Genomic DNA, 18,750 nt, shown 5'->3' with positions numbered 1-18,750 from the left:
ACTCAGTCATATACCTTTCCTTGAGGCAGTCACTGCACTGGATATGAAGCAAAAGTACTTTACACTGACATTTCATTTGTCACACAATATTAAAGACATATACTCAAGGGCTGAGATTTAATGAAATTAATTTTTACTGCTTCCTCAAGGACATTCATAAGTGAAACTGACTTTTTCTGGCAACATGCCGCATGAAGAATACGATGACTGCTACAACAGTTTAATGTCATTGCCCTGATTTAAGGTGCCAGTGGTTTTATCCACCCCTGCTGCTTTTGCACCATCAGTGCAAATGTCGACAAGGTGGTGGTAGGCAGAATCAACTGATGTTGTCTTAAAATTATGAAAATAGTCTAATTGTGAATCTCTTAAACAGCTCTGGGGATCACAAGGGGTCCACAGACCTAGCTTTGAAAACTGCTGCCACAAAATAAAGGCCAAGCTCTTATAGACAGCATATAAGGCCCTTCATAGTCTAGTGTAGTCTAGTGGCCACTGCATAGTCTAGTGGCCATATTAGACCTCTATTATTAGTCTACTACTTTAACTGAGGGATAACACAGTAAAAGGCACTAGTTACAAGTGTGTAACTTGATCAATATTCACTTATTTGTATATACTTGAGTCACCAGCACACACATCAAGATAAAGAACATCCCCTGCACACTATAATGTTCCCCTGTGCCCTTTCCCACTGTCTATGCCTCCCTCCCCACCACATAGTTCACTATTCAGACTCCTGGTGTTACCAATTAGTTTTACCTATTTTTGAACCTCTTATAAATGGAATCACGTGGGTATGTTTTTGAGTCTGGAATTTTTTCACTTAGAGATTTCTACATGTTGTAGTGTAGTACAGTAGTTTATTACTGTCTAGTACTACATTATGGATGTGGCTATATCACAGTGTATTTATTTATTCACATTCCTGCTTACCGGTGTACAAAAGAGTTAAAATAGCAGGTCTGACTGCTGTCTTTTGGCTGCCATCTAGGAACTTGGAGATTTGAGTTCCCACCATTCCCAGCACTGGTCAATGTGACTTACTATACCTAAACTGAACAAATAATACGGTTTATGCCAAGTACCTGCTCTCCTCCTGGAGTTTGGAGTTTTGGTACATTCCAGGCAGAGGCTGCCTATTTAACCAGCCCTTAAATACAAACAAAACACTCCAGGTGCCAAATTTCTAACAAACTTTGCTTGCTGGCAACATTTTATGTGTGTTGTCAGTTGTAGGGGAATTAAACTGTGTATAACTTGCCCTGGGAGAGGACCCATGGAAGCTTTTACTGAACTTTGCCCCAAACACCTTTTCCCTTTGATGTTTTTTCTCGAAATCCTTTAGTTGTAATCTTGAGCATGAGTATAACTATCTGCTGACTCTTGTGTATCCTCCCAGGGAATCATCTAATTTGGGTACCATCTTAAGGACTGCTGACAGAATGGGCACTAGGTTTTTTCTTCCGATTTTGAGTATGAGGAATAAAACTGCTGTGAATATTCTTGTGTATTCTCTAGTCATAGAGAAATGAGTCACGTACTCATTTCTCTTGCATACAGGAACGTAAGTACAATTGCTAGATCAAAGGACAGTGCCCCTTTTGAACTTAAAATCCTAATCATATTATACCTTCCAGTTATCTCAAAATAGTCCAGTGTTTCATACCTCGTGTCTTTGTACATGTTCCTTTTGCCTACAATAACCTCTGCATCCCCTATAATGCCTGTTTTGGCAAAGCCTTTTAATATTTTTTTTCTGGAGACAAAGTCTCACTGTTGCCCAAGCTAGAGTGCAGTGATCATAGTTCACAGCAACCTCAAACTCCTGGGCTCAAGTGATCCTCCCAAGTACCTGGGACTACAGGCATGCACCACGACGCCCAGCTAACTTTTCTATTTTTTGTAGGGACGAGGTCTTGCACTTGCTCAGGCTAGTCTCAAACTCCTGAGCTCAAGCGATCCTCCCTCCCTGGCCTCCCGGAGTGCTAGGATTACAGTCGCAGTCGTGGGAGTCACCATGCCTCAACTCTTTTAATCTTTTATCTGCCTACTACCCATGTTATCTATGCATATATTTTATTGATGGGCTTACAATACAGTATATAACTTATATATGTGCTTGTGTTCCTATCAGACTATTAACTCTTTGGGAGCTGGGACTTTACCCTCTTGTTTCTTACCTACCCAGAGTGGCCCCTGGCACATGACAACAACAAAAAAAGATAAATACAGTTGTCATCTTTGGATTTCCAAGGATCAGATAATATTATTCATGAGTTCTTTGGTTTTTGTTCATGTGAAAATTGTCTTTGGTCCAAACTTAAAACCCCAAATCCTGAAATGGCTTTGCATGGCTGAGAGCTTTGACACTGAGAAGAGGAAGAACTGGTGAGTGAATATTTATCTTGAACTCATTGGTGGGGTGCAGAGGGGAATAGGAAGGATCCAGGAAAAGGCTCTCTCACCGAAGTTCACCATCCAGCATAGGAGATACAATAATCCACCAAGATCCAATGACTAAGGATCAGGGGGATATGTCTGGGGAGCGATGAGAACACTAGTGAGGCAGAGTTCCACACGGTGAAGGATGTGAGAAGGCAAGAACAATTAATGATAGTGGAAAAGTGAATTGAAAATATTCACCCTAGGGAGACCTGATCTAGTGAACTATCAATGGGAATGGAAAAGGAAGGAAAGGATACAGGGGCCAAAGAAGACACAAACTTGGGATCACATCAAGGTTTTACAGTTACAGAAATTGGGGAAAGGTTTCCAAAGAAAAGCTCCAAGTATGTACTTACTGAGCATCCTTTTGTATTGGGGCCTCTAATGATAAAACAAACAACCTACCCACCTATAGTTCTTACCCCCAAGAGGATACCATTAAATTGGGTGGTAGGGGTAAAACTGGATTAGCCCCAGGAGATGAGGAAAGGAAAGGAAAGAAAATCAGTTCTGTTTTTAGACCTGTTGGGTTTAACATGCCTCAGTTAGATATATGCATACAGAAATACAGATCTTCAGAACCACCAAGGCTAAAGAGCTCACCCTGAAACTTGGACACATAGAGAACTGGTACTTCTATAGGAATACATGGGCCCCTAAATAAGGAGACAAGAATGATCCAACAGACTGAACTGTAAAAAATGTGCACTCAGGGGGAAAAAGAAGCCCGCAAGTACCAAGACAAGAAAGACTGGTCAGATAGGAAAAGAGAAATAAGAAGCCATAGTCTTATGAACCAAGTGGAAATTTTAAGTAATATAAGATAATCAGAGACCAAGATAGCAGAGGTCAAGGCGTATGAATTCTAGAAACAGCACTAGTCTAGAAATGAGAAAACCTGGATTCCAGTTCTGGCTCTATCATTCATTCACTGTAAAATCAGAATAATCACTTTTCATTCTAAGATTAATTCTCCCTGTCCATGAAAAAAGGGAGTCAGATTATAACCTGGGTTTAATATTAACTCCAAGTTATCCCTGGGAGACAGGTCTCTAACACCTTTTGAGCTTCAAAACAATTCCAAGATTACAGTTTTAAAAAAAGGTCTCAGGAGAAAGGGCTGACTCAGGAGACAGACAGATGGTATCAGAGCCAGAACCCAGGAGCACAAAGCCAGAAAGCACAGGTGTTAAGTAGTGAGAGATTAAGTGTTCTGTCAAAACACAAAAAAACCCCTAACCTGCCCTTCAAGGCAACTGCTCTCCTTCCAGCAGAGGACAGCTACTCCCCACACCTTTATCAAAGGGGACTGTAGGCAGTGGCACTGTATCAGTCAGGATGCTACTTATAGTAGCACATTACTTTGGCCAGGAAGAAAGAAGCCAGTAATACTAAGTCAAGTTACTCCCAGAATGAACAGCTACTTGCAACTGTGACCCAGTTTTAGCATATAAATCAACCTTTAGACCAGCCCTCTGGGGGATTCTCAAATTACCTCAAGGGAAACGCCTTAAAAAAAAAAAAAAAAAAGTTAAAACAAAGAGTGTTAACTCACTTCTATCTAAAAGGACTGCTCCACCACACAGAAATAATAATAATAAAAGGTAGAATTCAAACGTTATCCATGCCTAAATGTTCTCCTGAACTACTGAAAGCAAACCTTAACCCCATGGAGTCAGGAATCCCTCCCACACTCATGTTATTCAAAAACACATTACAAACTAAGACAGCAAAATAATCCCTAAAAGGAGTCTTTTTAAGGCTCAACAACAAAACTCACTGGAATTACAACTACAATGTGAATTTAAGACTCTGAAATTTGGATACTAACTTTTTATAGCAAGTTAGATAATATTCCTATGGAAAATATAAAATATTACATACAGCATATACCTTTTAGCTCAATTTTTTCAGCCGGTTTACTCTAATTGAGAAATATCCTGTTTGGGGATCCTATCTTCACAAAAACGTTCAGCATTTGGAATCCATGCTCCCAAGCAGATTTAATTTTAAAAAGGCTGCAACAATGGCAGGAAAAAACACAAGGGCATTTCTAGAGCTACAATGTGGAGGGCAAAAGACGCAGAGTTTGTAGTATCCAAAAAGCTTAAGAAACATTGAAAGGGAGCAATCAGTGCTTCTTGGTTTTAGTTCAAACAACAGAAACAAAATTCTTTACGTAACCTCTTTGACCTCAACCTCTAGGTCCAATCCCCTTCTTATCCCTATGTTCCAGGGGCTTTCTGGCAAATTCTCTCCAGAATCACTACAGTATATACACTGTCTAGGAAATGCAGATTTGCAGAACTGGATGAGATTACCACAGCTTTTCCATAGCAGAGAAAATAATTTGCTATTTGATTCCATGAGTTAGTTAACTCTTCAGAGTTAGTAGTAGAAGCAGCAAGAGTCTAAACATTAATATCCCAGTTTGGTATATACTCCAGTCCCAAACTTTAAATCCAGAAATCCAATCCCACTAATTAATTCACCCCTTAACCAAACATAATTTTAAGATTTGATCATTTAGTTCAGGGACCTAAAACCAATGAATGAGAAAGCTTGCACAGACGAAACCTAGCATATAAATACAAAAATATCAGCAGAGAGCTATTTAATCACCTCTATCCTTCCCCATTCCCCCCCCTAAACACACACACACACACACACACACACACACACCCGCAAAATCTGCAAACTGAACTCATAGCGGAGTGTTTGGTTGCTAAAGAAACTGTTAGGAACTAGTAACATTTTAAAGATTCCATCTCTCCAAAACCTTTACAGGACCCGGGTAAGAAAGCTATCAAGCTTGTATCTGAGTTTCATTCTCACAAGAAAACAAAAAACAAAACAAACCCTTCACAAAAGCTCTGAATAATGCTCTTTACTGCTTTAAATCACAAGAATAAGACAAGACAAGACAAGAAGACAAGAAGAATAAGTACATACTGCTTTACATCCGCTATTATGATTGTATATAATGCCAGGATTCCAAGTTTTACCCAGAACTGAAACCCTATCCCCTCATTCCTGGGCCAGGGCCATTTTATTATGCCCTAGAAGTTCACCCCAGATGATTCTACTACTTACTGATGAAAAGCTTTTATTAATTCTTCCTGGAAATCTCAGAGACATAACTGTGGGAATTCTAGTAAGCTCCATTTTACTTGTATAGGTCATAAACAATTATATAATTTCAAAATTGACTTGCCTGAGAAGGAAAAACTTATGGAAATTGTAACTGTTCTGAAAAAGGAGTCTTTTGCGCAGAGGGTTGGAAGAGTCATTCCCACAGTGGGAGGAGCCTGCTTTCTCCAAACCTCTGGCTCTCTCAGGATCAACTAACTGCTCTGACACGCATCATGGAATGATAGACACAGCACATTCCTCCTGATATCAAGCACTGCTGTAATAATCTTCAGAAGACCCACGCTAAGTTCTACAACAGAGGTTCCCACCAATGTAGTTAAGGTTCCTTGCCCGTAAATATGATCAGACTACTACCTTTTTTCTACAATGTATACCACCAATGACCCCTTGGATCCTCTGACATACCACAGTACACATAATGTAATAGGATGGGCTACAGCACCAGAAAGGCCTGGGTTCACACTCAATTCCATCACTTACTAGCCTTGTGACTTGATTTCTGAGACTGTTTCCTCACGTGAAAAATAGGGTGGAAATCCAACAGGGATGTCTTAAGACAGATCCTAAACTAGGCCTCACCTCAAATACAACATTAGACATGTTACATTTGGTCCATGCAAGGTTTAAAGTTTGTTACCTGCCACATTTAAAAGTCAGGGAATTCATCAAAATAGAGATTGCCTGCCTAACTAGAGAAAAAGTCAAAGATCCATCAACTCTGGGCCCACATTTTTGCTTGGCAACCATCATCTGGTAGCTGCTCCCTTTAGAAAAGCATATACTCCGTAGTTCAGTTCGGCAGGCGCCATTTCCCTTCCTTTTTCTTTAATCATTTGTGTTACCTCAAGCCCCTGCAGGGTTTGGGTTTGCAACTCATTTTAACGATTAACAACAAAATTAACAGCTTGTGCCCAGTGAAAATGCTGATTAAGGCAGCTATTACCATTAGGTCACTCCTTAACAAGTTTGGTGCTGAGCCTAGAGTCTTACTACTTTATCATCTTCCTCCATTTTCTGCCTCATGGACGCTGGTTTGTGTACCACAGTGAAAGAAATGCCCACAGAACTATTCCTGTATCAAATGCCTATGGCCTAAGTCAGACTGCAAGTATTTCCAGGATCATTCTCCACATGCATCAGCTCTCTAACCTTTTATTTGCTGCACAGGCTGGCACAGCTTGCCTCCCACACACGGGAGCCTAGGCAGGAAGCAGTTTATAAGACAACAGTTTGGAGAGGGGAAGGCAAGTATTTTTACACTACAAAGACTGACTTACATCCAGGGTAGTCAACTTCCACATCCTATTTCTATGAACTAGGCATCCACTGCCAGGCTACCCAAGTTTAAAGCACCGTGACCGGGAAAAAAAAAACAAACACCAACTCTACAGCACCGTGCGCTGGGATTATAGTTCACAATAAAAGACTGGTGGTGAGCCCTGAACATTAGGGTCCTTAGGGGCTCTTGACAGCCCAGAACCCCACTGAGCTCCAGAAGCAGAACTTCCTCTCCTTTTCTACCTATGGGGGAAACAAACCAGGAAAACAATCACCAGCTTGAGGTTTCCAAGGTTTTGTTCTGCCTGTTTCAATTCATTTTTAATTTTTTAACCCAGGGTGTGTCCCTAGATTCTAGAAAAACCTGAACCTAAGGGTACAAACTATCCCCAAGAAACACCCTTCCAGCTGGCACAAAAAAGACAGGTGGCACATCTGTGTCTTCCAGAGAACCAAATCCGACCCATTTGCCCCTTCCCACCAAAAGGAGAAATGACGCAGACCAGTCGTTTACACAGGTGCCAGGAGCGAACCGGGAGGGAGAGCGGTAGCCAGGGAGACCAAAGCAAGCAGTTGCCAGAGAAATGCAGCGTTATTAATCGGAGCCCAGCCCGGAGACCTAGGGGCGGAGGGAAACGGCCTCCCCCCACCCCCCCACCCCCGGCCCCGCAGCAGACAGCCGCGGCTTCTCAGAGCTGACTTGGCATCTTCTGTACTGCCGACTTTTCCCACCTCAGTGATCCCATCCGAGAGCACCGTGCAAAGGAGCAAGGCCCGCACGGAGCCGCCGAACCCTGAAGCACGCGACCGTACCAGAGGTTTGCTAGGTAGTTCTCACTCCCTGGGCGCGCGGGCCACTTACAGAGACTCTGGCCTTGCAGGGCCTCTAGGAAGGAAGCCACAGAGCCATGGTCGACTTGACCTCAGAGAAACCCACGAGGCGGAAAGGCCCGGGGAATGCTGCCAAGTGGGACCAGCGAAGGTGAGGACCCTCTTCTGAGTCCCCACCCTCCCTGGAGACTCCAGGCAGGCACAGCCTTCGTAACCAGCTGGCTCGTCAAGCGAAGAGACCAGCCCGCTCAGGCCACTGCTCCGCCAAACCCGAGGCCGAAGCTGAAGGCCACCGACCTCCCACCGGAGCTGGGCACCTGGCCTTGTCCCTGACTGAAAAGGATGACTGGAACGCTGAGGCCACACGCACACCTCTCGCGAGGCCACAGGGCGGAGAGGAGCACGGTCTGGGGCCATCTCCGAGGCCTGCCTGTGTCCCCTCCCCCGCCCACGTCCGCAGGACCCACCTCAAAGCATCCAGACCCGCGAGGCTCCCGGGCTCGAAGCCTTGCCGGCCACCCTCGCGCACCCTACCTGGCCAACCCGCCCCGGGGACGCCAGCGCCACTCAAAGGTGTGAAGCCACGTGATCTCCCGGGCTGGGGAAGCCCGTGGTAGCACGAGGGGCTCGATCCCTCCGCCTTAAAGGGGCCGCGCCCGCTGCCGTCGTGCGCTCTCCGCATCAGCGCGGGGGTCTACGCCGTCGGCAGCCCGGCTCCGCCCCGCCCCCGCGGGGCGCGAACGAGACTCGGCACCCGGCGTGAGCTAACCAGTGCGGGAGGCTTCGGATCTCACGTGCGACGGCCGTGACAGAAGGCCGTGTTGGGGCGCCGGGGCTCCCTTCCGTCCGTCCGGCTCCGGTCTGGACATACGCTAGAGGCCACCAGGAGTCCCTGTGTTGCGTGGAGGCCCCACCGGGCGCCCCCGCAGGGTTGCGGCGCCTTTAAGCCCAAAGGCCCTGAGTCACGGGGAGGCTCCCTGCCCCCCTCGCCATGCACCCCTCCACGCGGCCCCACGCCCGCGGGCACGTGACCCGCGCCCCGCCCGGGACTCGCGCGCACGGGGCGGGGGAGGGGACCGCAGGGCGGCCGAGACTGCGCGCGGACCGTTAGCTGCGCCGGGACGCGGCCCCGCCCAGCTCCGCCCAGGCTGGCGGGCGGCTCTTACCAGCGGGAACGCCATGGGCCCGGCGTGGCCCTGCAGCACTGAGGGACCGGGCGGCGGGCCGGCGCGGCCAGGACGCGCTCACGCGTGGGCGCTATTTTTGCAGCGAGCCGCACGCCGCGCCGCACCCCGGGCGGCTTATAAAGCTCCGCGGAGCCGCCCGCCGGCCGGATGCAAAGCACCTGTGTCGCCCCGCCCGGGCCCTCGCCCCCGCCCCGCCCCTCCCCCCGCAGGCCGGGCCGCGGGCGCCGCCGCCCACCCGGAGCCGAGCGCCAGCGGCAGCCGCGCGCGGGGCCCCAGACGGGGGCGGGCTCTGCAGCCGCGGGAGCCGCTGCTGGCCAAGGCCCCCCCACCCCGGGAGCCAAAGGCCCGAGCCCGAGCACGCCACTCACCTAGTGGCCCTGGCCAAGTCACGCTCCCACCGGCCTCAGTTTCCACCTTAGGAAAGAGGCGCGCCGTTCGCAAGCGCTCGCGACGCGCAGCGATGCGCTGTGCCGACCCTGTGCCCGCGCTGCTGCCCGCCCAGTTACCGCTCCAGTGTGGGCGCCAGCCCCGCGCCCCTGCGCTCGCACCTCAGCCCAGGCTGCAGGTGGCGTACTCACTGTAGACCGGATGCTCCGTGTGCAGGAGAGGGGGCCGCGGGCGCCTGAGGATTCCAGAAAGTTCCAAAGCTATCAGGACCCCACCCCCTGGGGAAAGTGCTTCTCACGTTTCTGTCAGACCGAGATAAGAAATTTCACAGAGAAGGGACAGGGCGGGACATGGGCGAGAGAGACCACCGTGTGCCGGGCTGTTGTCGGGAGAGGCTCTCGGGGCAGCTGGAACGGCAGCGGACCGGAAGCCCCGGCCGGCGCGGAGGCGGAGATGGCATTCCAGGCGGGGACACCCAGCGAAGGCGGAGAGGGAGGACCGAGCTGAGCGGCTGGATCTGGGGACCGGGGACGATGCGTGCTGGTACCGCAGGAGGGAAGCCTGGGCCCGGTTGTAAAGGACCTCTATTCAGCAAACAGTGGGGAAACTTCCAAAAGAATTGTAAAAGGAGCTGGTGGTTGTTGTCAGGTCTCTTTTTAGGTATTACTGGAGACTTGATAGAGGTTGTACAGAAAAAGGGAGAAAACCAGGGCCTGGAGTGGGGAGGAAAGGGACGAGAGTTTATAGAGCATTACTGAGTGTGTTGCACGTGTCACCTCATCATCATACCACTATTTATTAAGCACTTACTATGCTCAAGGCGTCCTGGCAATTGAGGCTGCCGCCTTCCTGGCGGGCTGGTGGGGCTGGCCTGATCTCGTGGCTAAGGGGAGGAGCAGGTAACTAGGTTTCTGCCTGAGGTGAGGCAAAAAGAGGAAGTCGAAGGTGTCACCTAGTGTGTCAGAAGGATTAGTGGGGGGAAGGTGGTGAGGGCGAGGACAGATGCCAGGGTAGAAGTCTCCCAGGGGGCTGAAGAACAGTGAGTGTTGGCCAGTCCCCATACACCCATAGGTCTACATACGGGAGCTCCTTTGGATGGTTGAAGTCTTGGGCCCACAGGGTGATGACTGCAGGGGCAAGGCAGGAGCAGCTTTACTGGGACCTTCCTGCAGAGCCCTCCCCATGCCTCGCCCTGGCCCACAAGCAGCCTAGGACGGCTGCTCTGAAGTGGTGCGTCTTGCTTGTCCTTCCAGGGGGGGCCACACCCAAATGCCTACAGCACAGGAGCCAAGTGAGGCTGGGTAAGAGCACTGAAGGCCCAAGGCACACCTAAAAGGGCGGTTAGCTGACCAGCACCATGTGGGAATGAGGTCCCAGCCCAGCCAGATCTTTCAAGAAAATCTGGAAATACAGTTTTAAAAAATAGTTAAATCTTTAATGTGAATTGTAAATTTGGTTATTAATTCAAATTGAAAGAGCTAAGCCCAGCATGTCCAGGGACCCCATGCAGCTCACTAGCAGCTGGTTTGTGATCCCTGACATCCTTTCTTTCTCTCTGACCCCAAAGTTGAGCAAGATAAGAATCTGAAACCTGGATTAGTGCCCAAGGAAACATGTCTAACAGCATTTTCATATTTCAAAGTTCCCAGCCACAAGAAAATTAAAGCATCTTTCAAGTGACTTAAACAGAAATTTCTGCTGCTTAAAATCCCTCTTCCTAAACTTCCTGTTGCAGGTAATAATAATAGCTCCTCTTCACCGAGGGACCTACTTTGTGGTTGGCACAGCTCTGAGTGTTTTGCCTGTGTTAACTCATTTTGCAGTTGAGGAAACTGAAGCTCAACGAAGTTAAGTAACTTGCCCAAGGATTCCCAGCTAGAAGTGGCAGAGCAAGGACTCAAACCAGAGTTCTGGTTTCAGAGCCTGAAGTCTTAACTAGATGAGAACAAAACTTCCAGCTTTCTTATGTGTACACTTCCCTGTGAATGACCCCAGAACTCACTGCAGATGGTGAGGGAAGAGGCGACTGAGTCCAAATAAGGAATGGGCTCAGGTGTGCGTGAGTCCTTGCTCCCTGCCCACACTTGCAGCTCATGCAGGAAAAACAGTCCCTCTAACTAGATGTCCACAGTCCATAGGGCAGGTGCAGAAAGCAGTAGAGGTAGAAATACTAAATGACTCAGTCAAGTCCCCATAGCTGGTCACTGGCAGAAGTAGCGAGGGCAAACAGGCCCCGCTACTGTTCTCATGCCAGGCACTGTCTCTGCAGTCAAGCCCCAGATTTACAAGACAGATTTTAAGTGTAACTATGATTGGATTGAGTTCTAAATACATGTACTAGGGGGACAGGAGGGACCTTGTAGTCTTTTATATGCTCAGGTGATCAGTGCTTCCACCACATGCTGAAAGAAGAGAGGAGATTGCTGAGAGAAAAGAATTTCCTGATTGCAAAAGAGCAGAAAGGGGATTCACTTTGGAACTCAAGACCACAAGGTAAAGTGGACACACAGCCTCTGCTCAAGTTTTGCCAAGCTCTGTACAGAACAGACCGTGTTGTTTTTTTCATGTCCTTTTAAATAGGATAAAAGAGAGTGGATCAGCCCTGCCTTTCATCATACCCACATGTAAATTTAAAGTGAGTTAAAGATATAAATGTGAAAAGCTTTACTTGAAATATTTTTAGAAGAAAATATAGACATATAGGAGAATATTTTTATTACTCAGCCTGTGGATGAATTTTGTAAATTAGAAACAAGCACAAGATATAAAAGAAGATGATAAATTCAACCTCATGAGAATAAAACCCTTGGTTTATCAAAAGATACTATTTAAAACTTGAAAGCTGGGCACAATGACAGATACCTGCATTCCCAGCTACTCAGGAGGCTGAGGTAGGAGGATCACCTGAGCCCAGGAGTTTAAATCCAGCCTGGGCAGCATAGTGAGACCTCTGTTCCTTAAAAAATAACTAAAAAATAAAAACTTGAAAAGACAAGCCATAAAGTAGAATAAGAAATTCACAATTTAACTTCTATCGATGAGGGGGAAAAAACCCAACTCCATAGAAAAATAGTCAAAAGATAGGAATAGTCAATTGATATGAGTGAAAATCCAGATGGCTAATAAATATATCAATAGATGCCCACCCTTACCAGTAACCATGGAAATGCTAGTGACACCACTATTGGATGCCATTTCGTACTCCTCAAATGGACGAAATGTAAAAGTCTCACTGTCCCAACAGCAGTATCACCGCTGATGAGGGTGTAAACTGGTTCAGCCACTTTGGTTTGTGCTTTTGTTTTTTACATGGAGGGATGACACACAGTGCATGAAGTGGACAAATCTGAAGTGTACAGCTCAATGATTTTTTTATCTACATACATACTCAGGTAACCACCACCCACATCAAGACATAAACTCTCTCCAGAACCCCCATAGAGTTCCATCATGTCCCTTCCCACTTTATACTACTCCATCCTCAAGATAACCATTATTCTTACTGCTTTCATCACAGATCCATTTTGCCTGTCCTAGAACTTTATATGAGTTTTGGCTTTTTTTATTCAACATGTCTGTAAGATCCATCCATGTGTTGCATGTAGCAGTAGTTCATTGTTTTGTATTGCTAGGTAGTATCTCGTTGCATGGATATACCATAATGTACTTCTGCAGTGTCCTGTTGATTGGAATTTGAATTGTTTCCAGTTTGGGGACTATTATGAAAAAAGCTGCTATAAACATTCTTGATATGAAGTACAGCCACTCTGGCGAGCAATTTGACGTTCTGTAGTTAAGCTGAAGAAGTATATACTCTATGACCCAGAAATTCCATTCCTAGGAAAGTATGTTAAGGGGCATGAGTAAAATGCCTATAGCTGTTTTGTTTGTAGTTGGAAAAACAAAACAAAATAACCTTAAATGCCCACAAACAGGAGAGAATGGATCAATAAATTATGGTATAGTCATACAATGGAATACTATATATAAGTAAATGAAATAAAGCTAGTCATGTCACTATGACTCGGAAACAATACAGTGAAAAGGGCAAGATGTAGGAGAATACGTACTCTAAGATGCCATTTATATAGAATTTTAAAACATGCAGTATGCTACTATCAAAAAGTACAATGCTATGTACCGTTCAGGAACAAATCTATGTAAAAAATACATGGCATTGATAAACAGAAAATTCAGAATGATGATTTATTTCTGGTGGGAAAGGAAGAACTCATGAAATGAGGGTGAACTGATAAGGGCTTTGATTCTTAAGTTGAATGATCAGTACACGGATATTTTATTCTTTAAACTTGAAATACATTGCAATTGCTTAAAGAGCCAGAGAAGGGTATAATCAAGGGCAGTGATGTGCTGGCAGATGTTTGACATTTGCCTGGGGGAGGGAAGGGATTTGTAGTACTCACCTCTTTGCATGGCATAAATACTCCTGCCAGGGTGATTTCAAACTATCAGTGTGACATCATGCGGCTCACAAAATTCCTGAAAGTGTTACTACCAGTCAGCCCTCATGTGCCAGTCCGAGCAACACAGTCGTGCCACTCAGACACTGAGTGTGTGAGCAAAGTGCTCTGAAGACCAGAGCTGGTGACCCAGGCAACCTCTGAGGACTTTTCCAGCACCCTAAGAGATGGAGCAAAGGCTGGATTGTATTAGTTTTTTATTGCTGTTCAGTTACCCCCAAAACTAAGCAGCTTAAAACAATAAGAATGTATTATCTCGGACATTCTCTGAGAGTCAGGATCTGTGAATGGCTTGGCTGGGTGGTTCTTGCTCAGGATTTCTCACGGCTGCAGCCCTTTGGAGCTTTGCCTCGGACTGGAGGATCTGCTTCCCAGCTCACTCACGTGGGTGCTTGCAAAAGCCTCATGTTGTCACCTCTCCATTGGGCTGCGCCAGACATGGCAGCTGGCCTCCAGAGCAAATATGAGGCAGGGAGCCCCAACTGAGGTGGAGGTACGAAGACTTTTATAACCTAATCCCAGAAATGGCATACTATCACTTACATCCTATTATCCACACACACACATCCATGATAAAAATGTGGGAGGGGGGATGATTCAAGGGTGCAAATCCTGGGAAGCAGGGACCACTGGGTGCTGATTTGGAGGCTGAAGATGGGTGCTGGCTGGTGGACGCCTAGAGAGGCCATCCCCTTTGTTCTGCTGGGGAAATTGAGACGTTTAGAGATGTACTTGAGAAGATGCAGCTCTTCTTGTCAGGAGGGTCTGGAGTCCAGGCTCTCAGTCTTGCGTTGGTCCCCAGGAGAAGCACCAACCCCACCTCTCCCTGACTTCCGTCTGGAGGTGCAGATGCTGGGGCCCCAGCACATCAAGGACTAGATAAGGTCACCTTGCCCAAGCTCTCAAGAATTCCTTCTTCCCTAGAGCTGTTCCCTTACATGCTGCCCTAGCCAAAAATAAGACGACAACCCTGATTATCTCCACACCCCACACCCCTGCTGTGGGGGTTATTGGCAACACATCTCTAGCAGCCCAGAGAGAAGCCTGTGCCAGTGTGTTGGCATGGTTAGACACAAGTCCATGCTGGCTTTGTGAGATCCCACTGCCATTTGGAGTCTGGTGTTGAACAACAGTTCAACAGGGCTCAATATTTCAGGGCTCTGTAATCTCTGAGCAAAATAAAACGCTGCCCTAAACTGGAGGGAGGCAAGAGGAAGGTGTGCTGTCACGCTGCTTCTTGATCTGATGTTGTTTACATGGGTTATTCATGCTACGAAATCTTAAGTTGTACACCTGTGATTTGTACAATTTTTAGTGGGAACATTATACTTAAACATTCAGACATTTATAAATTATGTAAATGTATACATTCATAAATTTATATTTTAATTAACCCAGAACTTAGCAAATAAATTCATAAATATAAATACTAAAACTTAAAGTTTTTTTAAAATGGTCCCAAAGACAGGGGCAGAATGTATTCAGGGCCTGGAAAGACGGGAAGCATTCTTTCTGAACTGTTGCCAACCTGTTCTCCAGTCTGCCCTGCAGTCCTGGGCTAGCTCCTTGGCTGCCCCATCAATACTGCTCCAGGGAGGCATTTCCCTGTCAGCTGAGATCCAGGCAGCCTGTGACCAGTCCGTGAAGGCCCTGAAGACATAGCGTCACCACAGTGACAAAGACCTGGGCCAGTAACAACATATAGGATGTCATATGGGCTGGGAAAACAATGCTGTGGGAGGAAGTAGGGACAGCTCAGCCTGTGCACGTCTGACTTACTTTTACCTGTGTGTGCTAGGCAGGCCCCTGTCTTATCCCTGGAGACTCACTCAGGGACACTGATGTGGCAGGGCCGTGGGGGGGGGTATGGCTTTAGACCTAGAGCCTTAGAAGAAATGGGCTGGGCTGGGCTGAGAACTGGGGCAGGTGCCAGGGGTGGAGAGCCTGCTGCCTTAAGGCACATATGGCCTTCTAGGTCCTTAAGTGTGGCATTTGACTAAATCCAAATTTTACAGAACAAATCCTTTCATTAAAAGGGGTGCAAGCAAGGAAAGATGAAGCTTTTCTTGCCACCCCTGCCTGGGTAGGAAATTGCTACCCGGCAATGCAGCCCTTCCACCTGGGTTCCTCCTGTCCAGCGCAGAGTCACCCCCCCCCCCAATCTTGCTCTCCTATTTCCTGCCTGTCCCCTGCAGCCAGCACCGGAACCGTTTCCTTATGAAGAGCTGTTATTGCTAATCCCAAAGCCTGGGACACGTGCCAGAGACATCAACACAGAGCTGCTGCCAAAGTCTCCGGCTCTCCGCACTCACTCCGGCCTGGAGATGCTGGTGCCCTTTCCAGGAGGTTCTGGGAACCTCGACTGTGAGCCACTTGAAGAATGTTAAGGGACCTGTCTTCTGCACTTCTGGTTCCTACCTACAGAATCCATGTGGGGGGCTTTGATGCAGAATAAAGGCAGGTAAAGAATTCTCTGATGGTCATTGTTCAAATTTCTTAGGAAATGGCCCCACCCTCTTTCTCAGTGCCGTGGGCAGTGCTGATTCAGAGGCAGAAGTGAGAACGAGTCCACTGTTCGAGTGGATCTTGACTAGCGGATCAGTGCCATCTCGGAACCTGCAGTGACAAACACTGATTCCAGGGAGACTTTGGGGATCAGCTCTCAGGGAAGCAGCAACTCCAGCTGCTCCCTGGTGCCACCGTGCCTAGTAAATCCCCAGAGCCAGAGGCAGGGCTGTCCCCTGCCACTGCCTTTGTTCTCCCTCCTTGAGGGAGAACACCTGCTTCCCTGTCTTGCTCATGAACAGACTTGCCCAGGGGTGCAGAAGTGGCAGGGCTGTGGGGACGTAAGGCCAAAGAACTAAAGTCCTGGTCACGGAGGATCAGAGGCTCAGGCACCACCTCTCAGACTATCACTGGATTGTGCTCCTTGCAACCCGGTCAATCAAGATGTTCTGTGGGAAACGCATTCTACATCAAGTTCTGTGGGAAACGCATTCTACATCATTCTACATCCCCAAGTTTGGGGATCTGCAAGCTCTAGCCCCTCAAAAGGGAGAGGTGGTCACAATGCACATTAGCATAGTCAATTCTCTGAGAAGCCTTGTGGGAAATGAACTGTTTCACTGACATTCAAGATTCCTAAATGTATTTGATCACAGACTTTTCTTTTTTTTTTTTTTTGGCAGAACACATCAAAATGCCTTTTATACCTTTTGGAACCGGTGACCACTCAGCCTCTCTTCTCACCAGGACAGGTGTCAGGGAAGGTCCTGACCCTCACTGCACCCACCAGGTTCATCCTAGGTGTGGAGACTCCTCACTGCTCAAGTGTGTACATGGAGCAGCAGCAGCTGCTGGTACCTTGTTAGAAATGCAGAATCCCAGCCCCACCCAGACCGACTGAGCAGAATCCACAGATGCCCAGGTGACTCGACACAAGGTGGTTTGAGAAGCACAGTTGCACATCTTCTCTTTTCTCCCTCTAAGACGGCCAGGTGGGTCATCCTACCAGCCAGGTTGGGGCCTCCACCACACCCTACATTCAGATGTAGTTAACATATTTTGAACTGAGCACCTTTTTGAGGAATTCCCCATATTAGGAGTCATTCCTTCCCAAGGGCCCACAAGGTGACCAGGCGGTCTGCCAGCCATTGAAGAGGACTTGCTTTTGCAGAGGCTTCCGAAAAGGACCAAGGGGTTCTTCCTATTTGGCCTCCCCATCCCTGCTCAGATGTCTCTTCCCTGGAGATGCCTAAAGCCTCCTAGGCACCCTGTCCTGGAGACAGTAACCTTGGGGATCCAGCCAGAGTTGCTCCTGAGTCAATCATAGCCCCGCAAGGTCACAGGGCCAAACACAGTCACCCTTAGCAGGCTCCCCCAACCCCCTTAGAAGGTGAGGTGAGCCAGCCTCTGGGGAGAAGGCATTTTATTGAGGCTTTGCTACGTAAATAGCTACAGAAACTGGGAGGTCTGAAGGGAGCAGCTGCCATCTCCCTCTGCACAGGTCACTAAGGAACTCATGGGGAGGGGACTGGAGGAGGGGCCTGGCAATGACTAGAGGCAGAGAGGACCCCTCGATGCTATCTGGCATGAGCAGGCTGATGAGAGATAGGGAAGGTGAGTGAGAGGGACTCATAGCCCAGATGTCATGGGGGAGGCTTGGGTGGAAGCCAAAGAGGTCACAGCACTTGGGAGTCACTGGGTCAGAGCCTGTGTCACATCCTTCACCAGCATGGTGCCAATCACCATTTTCTCACTGTTGACGGTCAGCTGAGCAGCTCCAGCTGGCCGGGCGTCCAGGGTCAGCAGGACCAGACTCCCGCTGGTCAGCGTCCTCCCTGCAAACCTGGGTGAGAACAGAAAAAAAGGTGGGGAGCTTCTAAGGCACTGGATTTGGAAGGGTGTGGGGCCCTTCCTTCAAAACACGTCCCCCCAAGAGCCCGTCTCTTCTCTACTGGTGGCCTAGTACCTGTACTCATTGGCTGTCCCACAAGGGACGCGGCCCAGGTTGGCAGTGGCAGTCACTTTCTGTACCACGACATGGTCACTCCGACAGCTGTCTGGAAGTGTGAGCTTCTCTGTGATCTCGTTCATGCCCATCAGCTTTCCTGGGGGCAGAGATCACGATGAGGGCACAGGCGTGGTGGGTGCAGAGGCCAGCAGCTGGGCTGCTTACAGACGTCCATCGAGCTCTCCCAGGCTGGGCAGGCCTCAAGGGCAGGTCAGAGTCTCCCTCATCAGTCTTGGGAGGGGATATTTCCCTCTTGGATGTGGCCCTCCCTCAGGGAGCCTTTGTCAGCCTCCCGACCCCCACGTCCCAGGGCTTCATCCACGTTGAGCAAAGACTGATTTAGCACTTGTGCCTGCCAGACATCTGGGCCACTGGACCTGGTGACCAGTCAGTTTTAAGAGGGCTCCCCTATCCTGGACCTCACACCCTTTGGTCTTTCCTGGGTGGCCCTCAAACCCCTGTTCAATTCCCT

At 48.0% G+C, this 18,750-nt stretch overlaps 2 protein-coding genes across 5 annotated transcripts in view; both read right to left on the bottom strand.

Moving 5' to 3' along the window:
- CPEB1 (cytoplasmic polyadenylation element binding protein 1) overlaps positions 1-9,713 on the bottom strand; it is a 101,541-nt gene extending 91,828 nt beyond the window's left edge. Inside the window, exon 1 of one of the 3 annotated variants that reach the window (XM_076004712.1) lies at positions 9,476-9,713. The gene's annotated coding sequence lies outside the window, so the exon portion shown is untranslated. The remainder of the gene's footprint in view (positions 1-9,475) is intronic. The other 2 variants (XM_076004713.1, XM_076004714.1) reach the window with 2 other exon arrangements.
- Positions 9,714-10,997: 1,284 nt separating this feature from the next.
- AP3B2 (adaptor related protein complex 3 subunit beta 2) overlaps positions 10,998-18,750 on the bottom strand; it is a 41,700-nt gene continuing 33,947 nt past the window's right edge. For both annotated transcript variants that reach the window (XM_012763227.2, XM_012763228.3), the window contains exons 25-26: positions 18,237-18,375; positions 10,998-18,113 (exon numbers count right to left, since the gene is read on the bottom strand). In XM_012763227.2, coding sequence (XP_012618681.2) covers positions 17,963-18,113; positions 18,237-18,375 — 290 coding nt within the window. In that variant the 3' untranslated portion in view covers positions 10,998-17,962. The remainder of the gene's footprint in view (positions 18,114-18,236; positions 18,376-18,750) is intronic.

This window comes from Microcebus murinus, chromosome 7, assembly GCF_040939455.1.
Source record: "Microcebus murinus isolate Inina chromosome 7, M.murinus_Inina_mat1.0, whole genome shotgun sequence".
NCBI lineage: Eukaryota > Metazoa > Chordata > Mammalia > Primates > Cheirogaleidae > Microcebus > Microcebus murinus.
This window is presented reverse-complemented; position numbering and strand designations above follow the sequence as displayed.